This window comes from Perognathus longimembris, chromosome 28 (assembly GCF_023159225.1).
Source record: "Perognathus longimembris pacificus isolate PPM17 chromosome 28, ASM2315922v1, whole genome shotgun sequence".
Taxonomy (NCBI): domain Eukaryota; kingdom Metazoa; phylum Chordata; class Mammalia; order Rodentia; family Heteromyidae; genus Perognathus; species Perognathus longimembris.
This window is the reverse complement of record NC_063188.1, coordinates 1,115,105-1,134,099: the sequence shown is the minus strand read 5'-3', so window position 1 is coordinate 1,134,099 and position 18,995 is coordinate 1,115,105. Positions and strand designations below refer to the sequence as shown.

At 49.4% G+C, this 18,995-nt stretch overlaps 1 protein-coding gene across 2 annotated transcripts; it reads left to right on the top strand.

Moving 5' to 3' along the window:
- Nucleotides 1-117: 117 nt before the first annotated feature.
- Tmem187 (transmembrane protein 187) lies at nucleotides 118-18,099 on the top strand. 2 transcript variants are annotated; one of them, XM_048336919.1, is made up of 3 exons: nucleotides 118-944; nucleotides 4,261-5,134; nucleotides 18,043-18,099. In XM_048336919.1, the coding sequence occupies exons 2-3, from the start codon at nucleotides 4,494-4,496 to the stop codon at nucleotides 18,059-18,061; spliced, it is 660 nt and encodes a 219-aa protein (XP_048192876.1). In that variant the 5' UTR covers nucleotides 118-944; nucleotides 4,261-4,493; the 3' UTR covers nucleotides 18,062-18,099. The 2 variants fall into 2 exon arrangements, with proteins under 2 accessions (XP_048192876.1, XP_048192875.1); XM_048336918.1 differs by lacking the exon at nucleotides 18,043-18,099 and having other exon boundaries at nucleotides 4,261-5,470.
- Nucleotides 18,100-18,995: the final 896 nt, after the last annotated feature.

Genomic DNA, 18,995 nt, shown 5'->3' with positions numbered 1-18,995 from the left:
GGCTCGATTCTCTTAAAGAAGTCTTGCACTGCTTGTAGACCTGGAGGCCGGCACTAGAACGCAGTGGGCTAGAGCTGGAACTGGGCTTGAGTCAGGTGCAGGTGTGCTCCGCCCCAAGTCCCTCCCTCCCAGGGCGCCTCCACGCCTCCGCTCTGGGAGCCGCCATCTTGCCACTTCTCGCCCGGCCGGCCGTGGGCGTCAATAGAGAGTTTCAGCACAAAACAAAGATGGCGGCGGCACTTGGGGATGCCCGGATGAGAATACTAACTCCGCGACGCGCTCAGCCCCGCCCTCCCTGGGAACATACTCCCGTACTGAATGGACACATGCCCGAGGCGTGACCTTTTAACCAGCAGTGAGGACCGGGGCACATATTGTTAAAATGTAGCAGGGAGGAGATACAGTAGTGTGCCTCCGACTGGGAAGTGGCCGTTTTCCCGCCCCACAAACAAGGCAGCTGCAAGCGGCGGCTCGGGAACGGAAGCCGGGGGCGGGCTCAGTGTGGGCGGTGACGCAGATGAGCGCACCGGGGCGGAGTTGTTGCCGGCTCCCAGGCCTCCGCAGCACCGCCCCCAGCGCCGCCGCCTCCCTGCTGTCCCAGCGAAATAAGCCGGGCCGTGCTCGGGGCCGCTGCGCCCCGAGTACCGCCACCGCCCCCTCCTCAAGTCTTGGTAGCCTCAGCGAGGGCGGACAGTCGGCAGGCCTGGAACGGCGACCTAGGGAGCTGCTTACGTCTTTCGCGTCTTCCCACGTCATCTCGCCCCGCCTGCTTCCCAGGGCCTCCACACCCCGCCCCTTGCGCAGGCGCACGGTCGTCTTTCGGGTCCGCCCTTTTTCTCGATTTGAATTTGCCCCAGCAAAGCAAGACAGACAAAAAAATACCCGGATGGATATCGCTGGCCTTTTCGCGCCAATATTCTGAATTCTCACGAAAACCCTGAAAGGTGGGTACCAACTATACCCTCATGTCCCAAGTCTCCCGGGACGCCGCCTGTCCCACGCAGACTGTAGCAGGATTCCTAAGCTGATATCCTGTCCCTCAGACTGCTGCGTGAACAGATAATGGCTTCACCACTTTACTTCATCGTTATTTTATTTTTATCAATGTCTAGTAGAAAAAGGGCATGTATTGGTATTGCAAATATGGGAAGGAGAACACAGAGCATTAGCCAAACCTGTGGCTGTGTTCCCAAAGAAAATGGACAGATCATTTCACATCCTATACATATATACAAGTTTAATAAGTAAACGCAATTATAAGATCTTACAATTACAACTTGTAATTTAATGTTAGTAAAAGAAGCACATACATTACCATATCATATTTGTCCACATATTCAATTTGTTGAATTTATTTGTTATGTTTTAATTTATATACTTAGAAGCACTCATATGAAGAAAAGGCTGTAGAGAACTGTAGCACCTCCAAAGAACCCTGCTTATAATATAGCCATGCCACTGACTGTCCTGTGTGACTTTCTCAGGTCATTACCTGTCTGGCCCCAAATTCCTCCAATGTAAAATCAGGAAGCTGAGCAGCTATTTTCCCATGATCTTCCCTGGATCCATCGTGCCATCTCCCTCAAATTCAAAAGCCACTACAGTTGCTGTGGCATGATTGGGCTTGCAGATGGCTCAAATTGTCCTCACTTTCTCCTGTGGGTATACTAGGTTATATCCCCACATAAGACAGCAAGGGGCCAATATGTTCTTGCAATTGCTTCAGCCCAAGAAAGCTGTGTATTGTTTTAAAAAAATTACTGTGATGTTTCATTTAGAAAAAAACAAAAAAGTGGACAGAAGGGTTTTCCTATGTATCAAAACTTGTCTTTAATGATGTCCTCTATGTACCTAGAAAAAAAAAGTAAATTTCTCCAGTTGAAAAAAAAAAAGACAGCAAGGGGGTCTTATGGACACAACAGTTGACATAAATGCTACAGGACAAAGAAACCACCTCTTTTCCTACACCAGGAGGTGACAGTGGATACTGTTTAACGCATGCAGTCAAAGAAAGCAAGCAACTCTAAAGAGTTTGTTGGATGGAAGCCCCTTACCTGGGAGATTTTCATACTTAACTAATCCTAGTGGTGCATGCTTGCAATACCAGCACTCAGGAGGCTGAGGCAAATCACTCTTCACTTACACAGCCCGACTGACTCAGTCATTTTACAATCCCTATGACTTACCCCAAAAGACCACGGACCGAAAGTCAATGCTGTTGAATGATCATCCGCCAGATACCAGGAGAAGCTGTAAGGAACAATATGCCACCGAGCAAGGGTTATAGCAATCGAGGGGTCTGGAGGGTCTAAGCTACACAGTAACCAGCCTGGTTTTTCTGGGGGACTTGAACAGTTGGTTTGATTACTTAACACTTAACGCTTTCAGCCTGGCCTCAGGTATACTCTTTCCTATCTCAGGAAAGAAGAGTTGTTTTCTATACCCTTCCTGAGGATTTCCTCCTCTGTCAAGTTGACCAAGTTTAACTCCTGTCCCCAGCTTGCCACTCTGCTTTCCAGCACACAGGAGTGTAGAACTGTACTTTCACTCCAGCTGAAGGACATATCAAGCCCCTTAGGAACATGTGAGGCTATATGTGGATGGTCTTTCAACTCTGACCAAGACACTGGATTTTGCTAGGTGCCAGTGGCTTGTCGTCCTAGCTACTTGGGAGACTGAGATCTGAGGATCTTGTTGTGAAAGTACTGTTAGCTCCCACATTTTGAAGAGGCCTAGTTCATAACTAGTTAGTAAGTGGGAGAGCAAGGAGTGGTAGAGAGACTGGTGTGGGGCGATGGGGGCCTTGACGGCTCTCCTTCACATCTGTCTTCTTGCTTTGTTGTCTGAGTCATTTTCATGGTATTGAACACCTTCTTCCACTAATATTAATATGTTTCTGGCCAGGTGTGGTTGTGCACATGACACCCTGACAGGAGATGAGGTAGAGATAAGTGGATTGTGATTCCAAGGCCAGCCTAGGTTACAGAGCAACCCCCTGTCTCCAGAAGAAAATAATTATATACATCTCTACTACTTTGCTAGCTCAAACTGCAGCAGGTCCCACAATCATTAACAGTGATAGTCTGGTTCTGTCAGGCAGTGGAAGGTTTTGTCATGGGACAGAGAACAAAGGTGATGTGCGGGTCTACACTTTAGGTAGGAAAGAAAGGGAAATTCTCACCCTCCTCTAGTGCAGACTTGATTGCCAAACTTTGTACTGCGTGTAATGCTTTCTAGTTTATCTGGAGATTGGATTAAAAAGGGCTTTGTGCCTTTGTACTGGTGGCTCACACCTGTAATCCTAGCTACACCGGAGGCTAAGATCCACAGGATCTACCGTTCAAAGTTGGCTTGGATAGAAAAGACTTTGAGAGTCCATCTTCAAAATAACCAGCTGAAAGGCTTGGCTAGCCAGGCACTGGTGGCTCACACCTGTGTTCCTAGCTGGTCAGGAGGCTGAGATCTGAGGACCATGGTTCAAAGCCAGCACAGGCAGGAAAGTTTGAGAGATTTTTTTTTTTTTGTCACAGGGCTTGAACTGAGGGTGTGGGGTTTGTCCCTGAACTCTTCTTGCTCAAGGCTAGCATTCTACCTCTTGAGCCAAAGACCAACTTCCAGGTTTTGAGTGGTTACTTGGAGATTAGAGTCTCAGGGACTTTTCTGCCTGGGCTAGCTACCAACCACGATCCTCAAATCTCAGCCTCCTCAGTAGCTAGGATCATAGATTATAGGTGAGAAACATTTGTGTTGTGTGTGAGAGTTTTGGGTTTTTTTTATTCCTTAGCTGTAGAACACACGATACACTGTGAGACTCTTATCTCCAGTAAAAAGTCAAAAGTGGCGCTGTGGCTCAAGGGGGAGTGAAGTAGCCTTGAGCAAAATGCAGCTCAGGGACAGTGCCCAGGCCCTGAGTTCAAGATGCAGGACTGGCACACACACAAATGTGGCTTTATGGCTGGCTTGGAAACTTGCATATTTATAATCCCTCTGACTGGGGTCCAGGGGAGGGGAACCCTTCCCAAGTTCTACCAAATGCAGTGAGCAGGACTCGTTGGTGTGCACCATGTAGGAGCCAAGAGAGACGTGCAAAACCTGTACCCAACAGATTTCTAGAGGCAGTGAGGTAGACGTGAAGACAGAGTACTGCTTCACTCTTATTTACTTTGTATGATGGAAACTGTGGGTGGATCCTGAGGCTGACAAGGGGGAAGATGGAGGCTCTTTTAGAAGCTTTTTTTCTAACCACATTCTTTTCATAAGCACAAAGGAGAAAGGCAGCTCAGACGGCCCCTCGCGCCAGCCAATCAGAAAGCCTCCTGTCTTCCTTCAGCCTGCTGCAGCCACCCCGGGGGCAGAGTCTCAGCATCTGTAGCAGAAATCGCGGAGACTTCTTCCTGCCAGCTCAGCTGGGAGGCCCAGGAATGCTTTGCAAAGGCCGTTTATCTGAATTGTGAATAAAGGTGAAGACTGCTGGGCTTTTCAGCCCCATCAGGATGAAGCCTGAGTCGTGGCAGGCTCTGGGCCATGTGGCCATGGCCACGTGCCTGTGTGTGGCCACTGTGTACACGGGCATTTTCCACGATGTGTTTGTGCAGGTGGGCTACGAGCACTATGCAGAACCTGTGGATGCCCGCCTGCCTGCCTTCCTAGCCATGCCCTTCAACTCGCTCATTAACGTGGCCTACGTGCTCGTGGGCGCGCACTGGATGCGCACCGACGCAAGCGCCCTGAGCCGTCCCGCCCCGCTGAGGAGGGCTGGCTACCTGAAGGATGTCTTCGCCAGTATGGCCCTGCTCTATGGCCCGGTTCAGTGGCTACGGATCTGGACACAGACTCGCCCGGCTGCGGTGCTTGACCAGTGGCTGACCTTGCCTATTTTTGCATGGCTGGTGGCCTGGTGCGTCTCCATACATAGGGGCTGGACACCTTGGTTGCTGCTCTCCATCGAGGGCCTGTCCCTGTGCAGTTATGGCCTCGCCCTGCTGCATCCGCAGGGGTTCGAGGTGGCGCTGGGTGCTCACGTGCTGGTTGCTGTTGGGCAGGCCCTACACACCCAGCGGCGGTATGGCAGCCGCTCCTCGGCCGCTTACTTAGCATTGGGCACGCTGTCCTGCGTGGGCTTTGTGGTCCTCAAGCTGTATGACCGGGAGCTTGCTCAGTGGCGTCCTTTCCAGCGGCTCACAGGGCACTTCTGGTCCAAAGTCTGTGATGTGCTCCAGTTCCATTTCGCATTTTTGTTTCTGACCAATTTAAATACTTCTCCCAGACTGCATCCCAAGGACAAAAAGCATTAAAAATGTAGGAAGACAATCATGCTCTTCAGTACACTCTATGGAAAATGGCCTCTGCAACTGTGAGCTGGAACAGGAGGGGAAAACTGGGGTCAAGTGAAGGAAGGTATAACGTTGTACAGAAAAAGCAAAGAACTCATTACTTGGTTTGTGAAACTGTACCCCCCAGCCCACACATCACCTTTATAATAGCAATAAAACATTTAAAAAACAATACTACTAATAATAAAATTCAATTTTTTTTGCCAGTCCTGGGGCTTGGACTCAGGGCCTGAGCACTGTCCCTGGCTTCTTTTTGCTCAAGGCTAGCACTCTGCCACTTGAGTCACAGCACCCCTTCTGGCCGTTTTCTGTATATGTGATGCTGGGGAATCCAACCCAGGGCTTCATGTATACGAGGCAAGTACTCTTGACACTAGGCCATATCCCCAGCCCTAAAATTAGATTTTTAAATACTGTGGGAAGATGCTGCCTAATTGATGGGCTTCTGACCATGGCATGCTCTTTTCATCCCATGTCCTGGGTGTGACTGATAATTTATGACAACATAGGAGGCTCCCATCAAGTACTGTCCTTCCTGAGGAGTGGCAGGCTGCAACACTGCAGGTGAATTGCATTATCTACCTTGCTTGAAGAAATAAAGACATGGGGAGGGGGATGGGGAACTGGTTGCAGGTCCTCACACTGTTGTTGCAATTTTTCTGTAGTTTGAAACATTTCAAAAATAAAATGGGGCAGTGGTGATGAGCCCACAAACTTCAGTAGTGTCCAGGTTTTCTGCAGTATCTTTAGGCTAGCAAGCAGCGGGCCAGTGAGCACCCCCAGTGGTGACTGGGGGTGTGTGTACAGCAGCACCCTGATGAGACATCACTCACGTCCCGAGGACACTTGTGACTGCTGCACTTTGACCTGATTTCATATTTGCCCTAGGCAAGTCACAGAAAAGTCACGTCACCTCACATTGTTTATGGAATAAGACTGGGCATATCTAGATGGAGAAAATTTAAAAAGCCAGGTGCTGGTGGCTCACAGCTGTAATCCTAGCTACTCAGGAGGCTGAGATCTGAGGACTCTGCTTCAAAGCTGGCTCAGGCAAGAAAGTCTGTGAGAAGCTTATCTCCAATTAATTATCAAAAAGTCAGAAATGGCACTGGGGCTCCAAGTGGCGGAACACTTAGCCTTCAGCACAGAAACTCAGGGATCGTGTCCAGGCCCTGAGTTCAAGCTCCAGGAGCAGCAAAAATAACCCAAAAGACATTAAGTTGTATGCAATTCTACTCTTCCGGTGGACCTAGTGGGCCTCCTGTGTCTGTCATCGAGTAGATGGAGTATGTCCATGACAGCATTGAACCTACAAAGCAGACTTTTTTTGGGGGGGGGGCTATCCTTGGGCTTGAACTCGGGGCGTGGGCACGGTTTCTGAATCTCTTTGTGCTCAAGACTAGCACTCTACCTCTTGAGCCACTTCCAGCTTTTTCTGAGTAGTTTATTGGATATAAGAGTCTCTTGGGACTTTCTTGCTGGTCTGGCTTGGAACCAGGATCATGGGATGTCAGCCTCTCGAGTTGCTAGGATTAAAGGTGAGAGCAACGGGTGGCCATCATGAGTCAGCCTTTGTGCTCCATGGGTGAAGATGGCCAGCAGGTTGGGTAATGCTGAGTCAGACGAGGTGCTGAGGGTTCTGCCCCCTGGAGACCGCCTCCCGTCCACATCCCCGCATTCTCTCTCCCTGCCTTTACAGGCATGGGGCCTATAAAAGACACATTTTTTTTTCTTTTGGAGATAAGGTCTCTATGTAGTTCACATTGGCCTTCAACTCATAATGCTGCTTGAGCCCCTTGAGTGCTGGTGTTATAGGTGTGGCACAAATCCCTGGGCTGTAAAGGGGCCTGGGGTCTTTTGGTGGTATTGGATTTTGAACTCAGGGCCTCCAGATTGCTTAACTTCCTTGCTAAGTTGTCACTCTCCCACTTGACCCATACCTTCAAACCTCCATCCTCCGTATCTCAGCTTCTTCAGTAGCTAGGATTACAGGTGTGAGCCACCCATACCCAGAGACTTTTTTTTGCCAGTCCTGGGCCTTGGACTCAGGGCCTAAGCACTGTCCCTGGCTTCTTTTTGCTCAAGGCTAGCACTCTACCACTTGAGCCACAGCGCCACTTCTGGCCGCTTTCTGTATATGTGGTGCTGGGGAATCGAACCCAGGGCTTCATGTATAGGGGGCAAACACTCTTGACACTAGGCCATATCCCCAGCCCCACCCGGAGACTTTTGAAGAAAGCTAATACTACCCACTTCATTAGTTCAGACTCTCTCCAGTTCTCGGCTCCAGAGGCCTCATTGCACTAACCACAAACACTGAATAGGAGCTTCAAGCTTAGGCCTTTCTTGCCCACTGGTAGGTAAACAACATGGACCATCCAAATGGCTGCACATAAATTCCCTGGATAACTGATCAGGCTTGTCTACAAGGGGAGACAAGACGCGTGTTCCCGCTGAGCAGCCTGCGAGGACAAGCTGCCCGGAGGCCCTCCTTCCAGAAGCTCGGCGCTAACATGTCAAGGGCTCTCGTTACTGACATGCTCTGCAACTGCTCAGTGGGGGCATCTCAGACTCTCCACCACAGCCACGTGTGAAGAACCTGCTGCAAACTCCACCAAGGGTCCATAGAAGTATCTTAGCCAACTTCCGCCACCCCCCCCCCCCCGGGACGTGCACACAGGTTGGGGACTTGAGGCAGGGTGGACAGCTGGGACAGAGTTTGCCTGGGAAACAGTCTTGTTCCATTTGAAATTCTGCCCCAGAGGTTCCCTGTGCCCTGGGAGATGAAGACCCTAATCCCCAAGGACTCCCAATCCCATCTCCCAAGCCACCTCCTCTCGGAGTCCCCAGGGAAAGCATCCTCCCACCCAGCCCTGGGAGTCTTTGTGGATTAGGGTCTTCATTTGACTCCAAGAAACTCCCTTCTTGTTATTTCTGTCAGTAACTTCCCTCCTTTATTTATTTTATTGGTATTGAACTCAGGGCCTGTCCCAGAGCCTCTTTTGTTGTTGTTGTTGTTGTTCAAGGCTAGTACTCCACCACTGGAGCCACAATTCCCTTGCTGGACTTTTTGGTGGAAAAAAGTCTCACAGATTTTCCTGCCCAAGCAGGTTTTGAACAATGATCCTCCAATTTCAGCCTCCTATGTGGCTAGGATTGAGTATAGGCGAGAACCACAAATGCCCAGGTCATTCTTTTTTCTTTTTGGCAGTACTGGAGTTTGAATTGATGTTGCTAGGCAGGTGATCTACTGCTAAGCCTTGTCCTTAGTTCTTCTAAACTGTCTGCATTGGCAGGAGAGCCTCTGCTAGGATTGTGGGCCCGGGTCATCCCACACCTTTGAGCTTCAAGTACTAGTTTATCTCCTTCTCTCCCGACCCCCCACCCCGCCATCCCGCTCTCCTCTCCTCCCCTCCCCCCTCTGTCCTAGCACTTGAATTTAGGGCCAGGGTACTACTGTCCCTGAGGCTTTGCACTCTAAGGCCAGCACTCTACCACTTGAGCCACAGCTCCACTTCTAGAGTTTTGATGATTCATTGTAAATAAGAGCCAGGTGCTGGTGACACATACCTGTAATCCTAGCTACTGAGGAGGGTGAGATCTGAGAATCATGGTTGGAAGCCAGCCCAGGCAGGAAAGTCCAAGACACTCTTATCATCAATTACCCATAAAAAGCCAGAAATGGAGGGCTGGGCATATGGCTTAGTGGGAAAACGCTTGCCCTAGCATGCTTGAAGCCCTGAGTTCAATTCCTCAGTAGCACAGGAAAAGCCAGAAGTGGCGCTGTGGCTCAAGTGGTAGAGTGCTATCCTTGAGCACAAAAAGCTCAGGGAGGCCCAGAGTTCCAACCCCAGGACCAGCCAAAAAGAAAAGAATGTCATGGATTTTCCTGCCTGGCTGTGAGCCGCCTATCATAGCCTCCTGAGTAGGTAGAATTACAGAAATGAGCACCTGGCTTTCTCTCTCTCTCTCTCTCTCTCTCTCTCTCTCTCTCTCCCTCTCTGTCTCTCTCTCTCCCTCTCTCTCTGTCCCTCTCTCTCCCTCTCTCTCTCCCTCTCTCTCTGTCCCTCTCTCTCCCTCTCTCTCTCTCTGTCCCTCTCTCTCCCTCTCTCTCTCCCTCTCTCTCTCTCTGTCCCTCTCTCTCCCTCTCTCTCTCCCCCTCTCTCTCTCCCTCTCTCTCTCTCCCTTTCACACACACAAATACTCTCTTAATAGTATACATTAATTCTTTCAATAGTATATATTGTACAAAGAGGTTTCTTTGTGCTATTTTTCATTTTTACCAGTACCTATGCAATCACCTTGAGAACCTTCTGGTTTTCATTCCTCATGTGTCAGGCTGGGTCCCCACAGGGAACAGGTGGTGCACTCAGATTTGGGAGCCCAACCCCTCTCTTTTCTCTAGGGTTGCTAGATTATATGCAGGACTGGAGAAAAATGCTTTTGCTCGTGTCTGAAATATTGCATGCGTATACTGAAAAGCTATTCATTGTCCAACTGAAATGCAGATTTCACTGCTGCCTATAATTGTTTTTATTAGGTAAATCCAGCAGTGCGCGACAGGGAGCCAGCTCGACCTAGCAGGAAGGAGGTGTGACAGGGCCCTCAGCAGGTGGTGGCCTAGAACTACCCCCACGTTTCCAAAGACCTTAGTGTGGCTGGCCTGAGCCCTTTGGCTTCCGGCATGCCGTCCTGCCTAGGCCAACAGCCCTTGTGGAGCTGAGTCCTCACTGGGGCAGGGCACGCACACCTGCAGCTGGCAGATGCCACGGGCCCCTGAGACAAGAGCGGAGCAGGGCTCCTGGTTGGGCTTCCCTCTCCCTGCCTCTTCTTGGGGGCTTTGTGTACCACAAAATGTGCACGGGGCTCAGGGATCTTGGCTGCTGCTGGATTCCTGCAGTTACTGTTCCTGGGGTGCGCAGCGGGGCATGCCAGATAGGGCCTCTCCCTGACCCTTGACCTAATACCTTAGAGACTCCTAAACAGAGAGGCACGTCAGCCCCCCTCTCTCATGTCTCAGAAGAACGAAACTGAAAGCGGAGCACTTCCACTTGGCTGCCCGTCACAAAAGGAGTGCACGCCTGGGCGTCAGGCTCGCTGCAAGGGTTTCCTGCTACCGACGCAGGCCAGCTTTTCTCCAGAATTTCTTTGTCTCAACTCATCACAGTAATAGCACACCTCTAATCCCAGCAGTTGGGAGGCTGAGGTGGGAGGATCACAAATTTGAGGCTCATCTGAACTACATACTAAGACTGTGGCTCAAAACAAAACCGCAAACTATGCTTGTTTTTGCTGTGATTGTGTCATCGACAGTGCAGGCTGGCGGGTTAGGAGAAGTGGGCAATACAGGAAAGTCTGGAGAAGAAGGTAAATGGCCCCTCAGCCACCCCGAGGCGTGCGAGGCTTCAGGAGCTCACGCGTGCTTCTGGATGGCTGCCGCCGCCTTCTCTACTCGCCTTGCCTGGCAAGCCGCGCTGCGTGCCCGCCGGCCCTGCACGGCGTGCGGCGTGGGCAGGAGGCTTCCCTCCCTGCGCTCTGTGCTCATTTAGTGCTCAAAACACACAAGCCCGGGGCGTTGGCCAGGAGCAGGCCTGTCTGTGAACGGCAGACTGTAGGGCTGGCATGCACTTGTATTCATCTTTGGATTGTTTCTCATTTCCAGTGGTTTCCATGCTTCCCCTGACCCTCACCCCGCAGCAAAGGGGGTGGGGCAGTGGTTTACCTTCTGCTAGTCTGATGGGGAGAGACAACTCCCTGTGACTTTACCACAGCCCCCTCCCCCCACATTAGTGTACAGCTAGTGCAGGAATATGTTTGTCTGCTGCAAGTATGAGTTTCTCCTTCTAGGAATTGTGTGTTTATATCCTTTCCACATTTCCAGGGTTGTTTCTTTCTTTCTTTCTTTGTTTCTTTGTTTCTTTGTTTCTTTGTTTCTTTCTTTCTTTCTTTCTTTCTTTCTTTCTTTCTTTCTTTCTTTCTTTTTGCCAGTCCTGGGCCTTGGGCTCAGGTCCTGAGCACTGTCCCTGGCTTCTTTTTGCTCAAGGCTAGCACTCTGCCACTTGAGCCACAGCGCCGCTTCTGGCCGTTTTCTGTATATGTGGTGCTGGGGAATCGAACCCAGGCCTTTGTGTATACAAGGCAAGCACTCTATCATGAGGCTATATTCCCAGCCCATGTATGTGAGTGTGAGTGTGTGTGTGAATGTGTGTGTGTGTGTGCTGATACTGGAGCTTGAACTCAGGACCTGGGCACTGTCTCTGAGTTTTTCACTCAAGGTTGCTGCTGTACTACTTGAGCCATAGCTCCACTTCCTGCTTTTCGGTGGTTAATTGGAGATAAGTGTCTCAGGGACTTTCCTGCCTGGGCTGATTTCGCATCTCAGCCTCTGAAGCAGGTAGGATTACAACCATGAGTCACCAGTGCCACACTTACAAAATTTTAAAGCTAGTCTAAGGGCAGTGGGCATGAAGCGTGCTTACCATGCAGGAGGCCCTGGGTCCACTCGTCAACACCAAAAATTCGAAAACAATCATCTTTCCAAAGTCATTGTTAATGATTAACTGTATATTTATAAATAAATTGGTGTCTTGTTCTACATTGGGCAGGTGATGTTTCCTTGAAAGGCCTCCATGAGCAGAAACATTGGAAAAATAAAAAGTAGGTGGTTTATGTCCACAGTCATGTTCCCAAATTATCCTGTGCACAATAATCTCCTCTTGTGAAGGGCGGCTTCCCACTGGGTATCTTCTAGCATGCTTGCTTCCTGCACTCCGTGTATTCCAGGCAGACAAGCAGGCTTTGTGACTGCCATAAGCACACGGCCAGTACACACTTTGCCCAGTGTATGGCATAGTGTGCCCAGGCTTGGGCCTGTAGCTCTGGGCAGTCAGTGGAGCCTGGTTGCTGAAGTGGCTTTGATATTTGTTTTTCTCTTCTCTTCTCTCTCTTTCTTGCCTTCATTCTTTTTACTTTTATTTGTCAGTTGTAGGGTTTGAACTCTGGGCCTGGGCATTGTCTCTGAGCTCTTCAGGTCAAGGCTAGAGCTCTAGTACTTCAACCACAGTGCCACTTCTGGTTTTCTGGTGGTTCATTGGAGATAAGAGTCTCACGGACTTTCCTGCCTGCCGTGGCTTTGAACCATGATCTTCAGATCTCAGCCTCCTGAGTAGCTAGGATTACAGGCATGAGCCACCACTCCCAGCCTTTTTTCTTTTGTGTGTGTGCTGGTTCTAGGAATTGAACTCAGGGCCTGAGCACTGTCCCTGGCTTCTTTTTGCTCAAGGCTAGCACTCTGCCACTTGAGCCACAGCGCCACTTCTGGCCGTTTTCTGTTTATGTGGTGCTGAGGGATGGAACCCAGGGCTTCATGTATGCCAGGCAAGCACTCTACCGCTAAGCCACATTCCCAGCCCCGTCCCTGAGCTTTTGTGCTTAAGGTTAGTGATCTCACACTTCGAACCACAGTGCCATTGCTGCTTTTCAGTACCTAATTGGCTGTAGAGTCTTGGTGACTTTCCCGCCCAGGCTGGCTTTGAGTAGTGGTCCTCAGATGTCAGCCTTCTTGTCAGCTGTTTTCTGCTTTTCTTCAGAACACTGGCTTCCCATTTTCCTCGAGCCTCTTTGCATCCCTGGCCTCAGTTGCAATGGGCCTCAGCCGAGATGACCCCACTGCCACTATCTCGGCCTGGCCAGGCTCGTGAAAGCTGACGCATTCAGTTGCTGCCTCACCCTGCTCTCCCTCCAGCGGCACACGGGCTCCATGCGTGTGCACAAGCACCATGCCACTCTCTACCAGGTTTCCAGCTGCTACACATGTCCTGCACGGTCCAGTAGTTCCTTGTGCCTCACAATTGGGGACCCGCTATGTGTGCTACGTGTGCTTACGTGTGACAATGTTCTGACTGGCAACCCGTTGCAAAATCCCTGCCCCTAACTTTCCGTTGCATCACAGTCTCCAGCCCTGGCGCGGCCACGGGCTTTACCAGCTGCTTAGCGGGGTGGGGGGGAGGGGGCCCTACAATTTCCTTTTGTTCTAGTTTGCATTTCCCAGTTTCTTATTGAGGTCCCTTCAAAAAAATACAAAATACAAAAAGACCTGCCACATGATCCAGCAATCCCATTTCTGGGTACACCACTAAAAGACTTGGGGAACACCACCATTAGGTAATAGTCAAGAAGGACTAGTAACCCGTATTCATCAGTGAAGGAACGGAGACACAAAATGTGGTCTGACTTACAGCAGAATATCACTCAGCCTTGAAAAAGAAGGACATTCTAACCCATGCTACAACATGGATGAAGGAAGGAAGGAAGGTCATAGTCTTTTTTTTTTCTTTGCCAGGCCTGGAGCTTGAACTCAGGGCCTGAGCACTGTCCCTGGCTTCTTTTTGCTCAAGGATAGCACTCTACGACTTGAGCCACAGCGCCCCTTCTGGCCTTTTCTATGTATGTGGTGCTGAGGAATCGAACCCAGGGCTTCATGCATGGTAGGCAAGCACCGAAAACCCTAAGTGTGGTACTGCAGTGCAAGTGGTAGAACTCTAGCAACAAAAAAGAATCTCATGGGCTTTCCTACCCAGGCTCACTGCTCAACATTATTTGTTCAAGTTCTGACCATTTCCCTGTGAATAGCATTATTTTATCATTTCTAATCACTATGTAGTATTCCATTGTGTATAGGTACCACATTTTTGGATCCATTCAACTGTGGAGGGGCATCTGGGTTGTTTCCATATTTTGGCTATTGTGAATTGTGCAGTGATAAACATGGATGTGCAGGTATCTTTATGGTATCCTGGATCCTGTTGTTCAGGGTAGATGCCTACGAGTGGTATGGCTGGGTCATAGGGTAGGTCTATGCTGAGCTTTTTGAGGAACCTCCATACTGTTCTCCAGAGTGGTTGTACTAGTTTACAATCCCACCAGCAGTACAGAGGGGTTCCTCTTTCTCCACATCCCCTCCAGCATTTTTTTTTGGCCAGTCCTGGGCCTTGGACTCAGGGCCTGAGCACTGTCCCTGGCTTCCTTTTGCTCAAGGCTAGCACTCTGCCACTTGAGCCACAGCGCCACTTCTGGCCGTTTTCTATATATGTGGTGCTGGGGAATCGAACCCAGGGCCTCATGTATACGAGGCAGGCTCTCTTGCCACTAGGCCATATCCCCAGCCCCCCTCCAGCATTTGTTGTTGCCTGAGTTCAGAGTATAGGCCATTCTAACTGGAGTGAGGTGGTATCTCAGGGTTGTTTTTATTTGCATTTCCTTTACTGCCAGGGATGTTGAACATTTCCTCATGTGTTTCTTTGCCATTTTTATCTCTTCTCCTGTGAAGTCTCTCTTTAGCTCCTTTGCCCATTTAATAATTGGTTTACCACACCAGTAGATTTTTTAGTCATGTTTTGTTTATTTTGTGACAGTCAGATGGACATGCAAAAATTGATCCCTGCTCAGCCTTCCTACAATCAGTCTTCCCTCCTGTAAAGTCTGAACTACCTTTTCTTTTTGTAGAGAATATGTCTACTTTTGTACATTTAGTCTACTTATAAGTGAATATAACATGGTGTCAATTTTCCGTTTGAATATACAGTTGTAACACTGTAAGGTATACATTTCCAGAGCCTTCTGTATATTTTCAAGGAACTTTTTTTTTGCAAGCACCCTTGTAACCATATGTGTATAATTTTTTTTTTGGCCAGTCCTGGGCCTTGGACTCAGGGCCTGAGCACTGTCCCTGGCTTCTTTTTGCTCAAGGCTAGCACTCTGCCACTTGAGCTACAGCGCCCCCTCTGGCCGTTTTCTGTATATGTGGTGCTGGGAAATTGAACCCAGGGCCTCATGTATACGAGGCAAGCTCTTTTGCCACTAGGCCATATCCCCAGCTCATATGTGTATAATTTAAAAACCTGTGTGTGCTCATGCCTTGGCAACTTTTTTTTGTGACTCTTGTGTATACATTGTCTCTAAACAATGTGTGATCTTTATTTTGGAATCTGAAAACATTATTGTGGTAAAATGCACACAGGACAAAATTTGCCATCTGTATTAGTCACAATTTTTATGGCTGTGACAAAATAGCTGAGAAAAACAACTTAAGGAAGGAAAGATTCATTTGCCTCACAGTTTCAGGGTGGGGAGGACATGATATCATGGTGGCAGGAAGAAAGAAAACACAGGGCTGGGATGTAGCTCAGTGCAATGTCCTGGGTTTCATCCCTGGAACCAAAAAAAAAAAAAAAAAAAAGAAGACAAAAAATACAGTTAAACCTCCCCCCCCAAAAGAAAAGAGAGGAATGATAGAGAAAGAGAGAGATTAATGATAGAGAAAGAGAGAGAGGGAGCAGGAAGAAGCATTGTAGGGAGAGAAAAAGCGAGAGAATAGTAGACTCTTCACCCCCTCCTTTTTTGTGCCAGTCCTGGGCCTTGAACTCAGGACCTGGGCACTGTCCCTGGGCTTCTTTTACTCAATGCTGGCACTCTACCACTTGAGTCACAGCTCCACTTCCAGATTTTTGCTGGTTAGTTGGAGGTAAGAGTCTCAGGGACCTTCTTGCTCAGGCTGACTTTGAACCTGGATCCTCAGATCTCAGCCTCCTGAGTAGATAGGATTACAGGTGTGAGCCAGTGGCCCCTGGCTCTCTTCCTTTTTATTCCATTGCAACCCTAGACTATGGCTATAGGCTATGGGCCTGGCCAAGGTGGGTCTCTGCAGCCCATCCACTCAGGTCAGCCCTATCCTCTCTTAGTTAATCCTCTCTGGAATCTCCCTAATCTCTTAAACCCTTCTCAAGCCCAATCGAATTGATGGACAAGATTGACCAGCACATCATCTTAACCATTTTCAGTATGCATTTTATTGGTAGTAAACATATTTCTAGTATCTGGGAATGTTGCTCCATTGAGCAAGTACTTTCCTTGTGCAAGGTCCTGGGTTTAATCTCCTGCACCAAAATACAAAGTTGTGCAATTATCAACACAATGTAGCTCCAGAACTCTTTTTTTTTCCTGCCACTTGTGGGACTTGAACTCAAGGCCTGGGTGCTCTCTCTCTGAGCTTTTGTACTCGAGCTGGTGCTCTATCGCTGTGAGCTCGAGGCTGGTGCTCTATGGCTTTGTGCTCGGGGCTGGTGCTCTATGGCTTTGAGTTCGAGGCTGTGGCTGATGCTCTATCGCTGTGAGCTTGAGGCTGGTGGTCTATCGCTGTGAGTTCGAGGCTGGTGCTCTATGGCTTTGAGCTCAGGGCTGGTGCTCTATCGCTTGGAGCTTGAGGCTGGTGCTCTATCACTGTGAGTTCGAGGCTGGTGCTCTATCACTTTGAGCCATAGCAGCACAGCACCACTTCCGGTTTTCTGGTGGCTAATTGGAGATAAGAATGTCACAGACTTTCCTGTCTGGGCTGGCCTTGAACCATGATCATCAATCAGATCTCACCTGCTGTGTAGCTAGGATGATGGGCATGAGCCAGCAATACCCAGCGTTTCCAGACTTTTGACGTTGTGCAACTGAAGCTGCACCCCCATTTTGTTTTCTTTTTTTCTTTTTTTTTTTTTTGTTGCCAGTCCTGGGCTTTGGACTCAGGGCCTGAGCACCGTGCCTGACTTCTTTTTGCTCAAGGCTAGCACTCTGCCACCTGAGCCACAGTGCCACTTAGGCTTTTTCTGTTTATGTGGTGCTGGGGAATTGAACCCAGGGCTTCATGTATATGAGGCAAGCACTCTACCACTAGGCCTTATCCCCAGCCTTGCACCCCCATTTTACATGAACTCCTTCACTTCTCTTTCCCAGCCCGTAAACCCTCTTTCAGATGAATGAATTGCGGTCACGTGTGGACATGGGGACGGTCGTGGCCCGGTCTTGGCAGGCTATGCACAAGTGTTCACCATCTGACACTCTACCTTGGCAATTAAGATGGCTTTCTTTCTGGATTGTTCTGTATGTTGTACAGCCCAAATAGAGAAAGGAGCTGGGCTAGGGACACTCACCATTAAGGCATGCAGGACTGCTGAGCTGGCGTCTCTGGGAAATTCTGCCAGGAAAGACAAACGCTGGCCTCCTGGAGGATTAGTGCCGGGGCAATTGCTGGAGATTGGAGACTGTCAAGTTGATCAGAGCTCCAACCGCCAGGTGTGCGCTGTTTACCAGAGGTCACCTAAGGCATGCATCTGTGGAACGACAGCACATGCAAGAATGAGGCGAAAAAGATATGCTGGGCAACAACTAAGCTAGGCTGGCCCAGCTATATTAATATCAGACAGAACCAAACAAAACATTTTAGGAATAATGTAAAAATAGGCTCAAGATAGCTCAAGCAAAATGGGGCAGCCCTCCAGGGAGAAGAAAAGACCAATCTAACATTGCAGAGCACAGTTTTGTACCTCTAGGCTTTCTTTGACAGTATTTTGGTGAGGTAGACAGCAGCTGTAAGGATACTGAGCAAAAGTGAACAGCCTGGGATTGGCAGGAAAAAAAGGTACTTATGGGGATTGCAATGTGTTCTGTGTGTGCATGAGTGTGTGTGTATGTATGCGTGTGTGTCTGTGAGTCCTAGCATTTGAACTCAGATGTAGGGTGCTATCCCTGAGATTTTATTGCTTAAGGTGCTTGACCCATTGAACCCGTGGAGCCCCATCGCCACTTCTGGATTTCTGGTACTTTATTCAAGATAAGAGTATCATGGACTTTCCTGCCTCGGCTGGCTTTTTATGTGTGACCTCAGATCTCAGCTTCCTGAGTAGCTAGGATTACAGGCACGAGGCACTAGCGCCCAGCTCCAATGTACTTTGTGTGTGTGTTCTAGCTTTATTGGGAGTTAAGGACAGGTTTTTGGATTTGTGTATGATGCGGGCACACGTATGTGTGCACACACACTATCCCTCCTGGGTGTTGAAGTCAGGGCCTGGGTCCTGTTCCTGGGTTTTTTTTGCTGAAGGCTAGGGTTTTACCACTTCAGCCACAACTTCACTTGCAGCTTTTCATGCACTTTCTTGCTTGGGCTGGTTTGAACCTGTGATAGTCAGATCTGAGCTTCCTGAGCAGCTAGTATTACAGGCGTGAGCCTCCAGGGCTTGGCGGCAGAAAGAGTTTTGAAAGCTTGATGTGAAAGCCAGAGAAGTCGAAAAGATTCATCCATTTCTGCATGGGCATTGAGGGGAATCTTCTTTGTTCTTAGAAGTCAATATTGTTCCCATGCTGGGTCCACCGTGTGCCCTTCCCCCAGTACCTCGTGGAAAGTCTACAGCTACAATCCGAATCTAAATATGAAAGCTGTGGGTGGCAGGTGCCTCAGACAGCTGACACCATCGCCCCAAGTCTTTGAAGTCTCCAGCTACCTGCACCCCACCCTTATCCCACCTGTGTCCCTCCACCCCTGCCGCAGTATGCCTCAGGTCACCATGGCGTCCCTCTTCAACTTGCCATTCTGTTGTCGTGACTCCAGGCTGCTGTCATGGCCCCTCCCCCGGTTCTGAGGAAACCTTCTCCCTGGCCTTATCTGACAGCGCACGAGCACTGGGCTCAGGAGATAGCCCTACTGGGAAACCCCAAATGCGACCGTGTGTGCTCTAAGTCCCCAACACGAGCGGACAAAGACATTCCAAAGAATCCCACTGTAGATGCAGCAGACTCGGCCCCTCCCACCCTGCTCCTGGTCTCCCCAATCTCCCGAGTGTT

Coding starts and splice junctions, on each gene's coding strand:
- Tmem187 (XM_048336918.1), top strand. CDS start 4,494: ATGAAGCCTGAGTCGTGGCAGGCTCTGGGCCATGTGGCCATGGCCACG.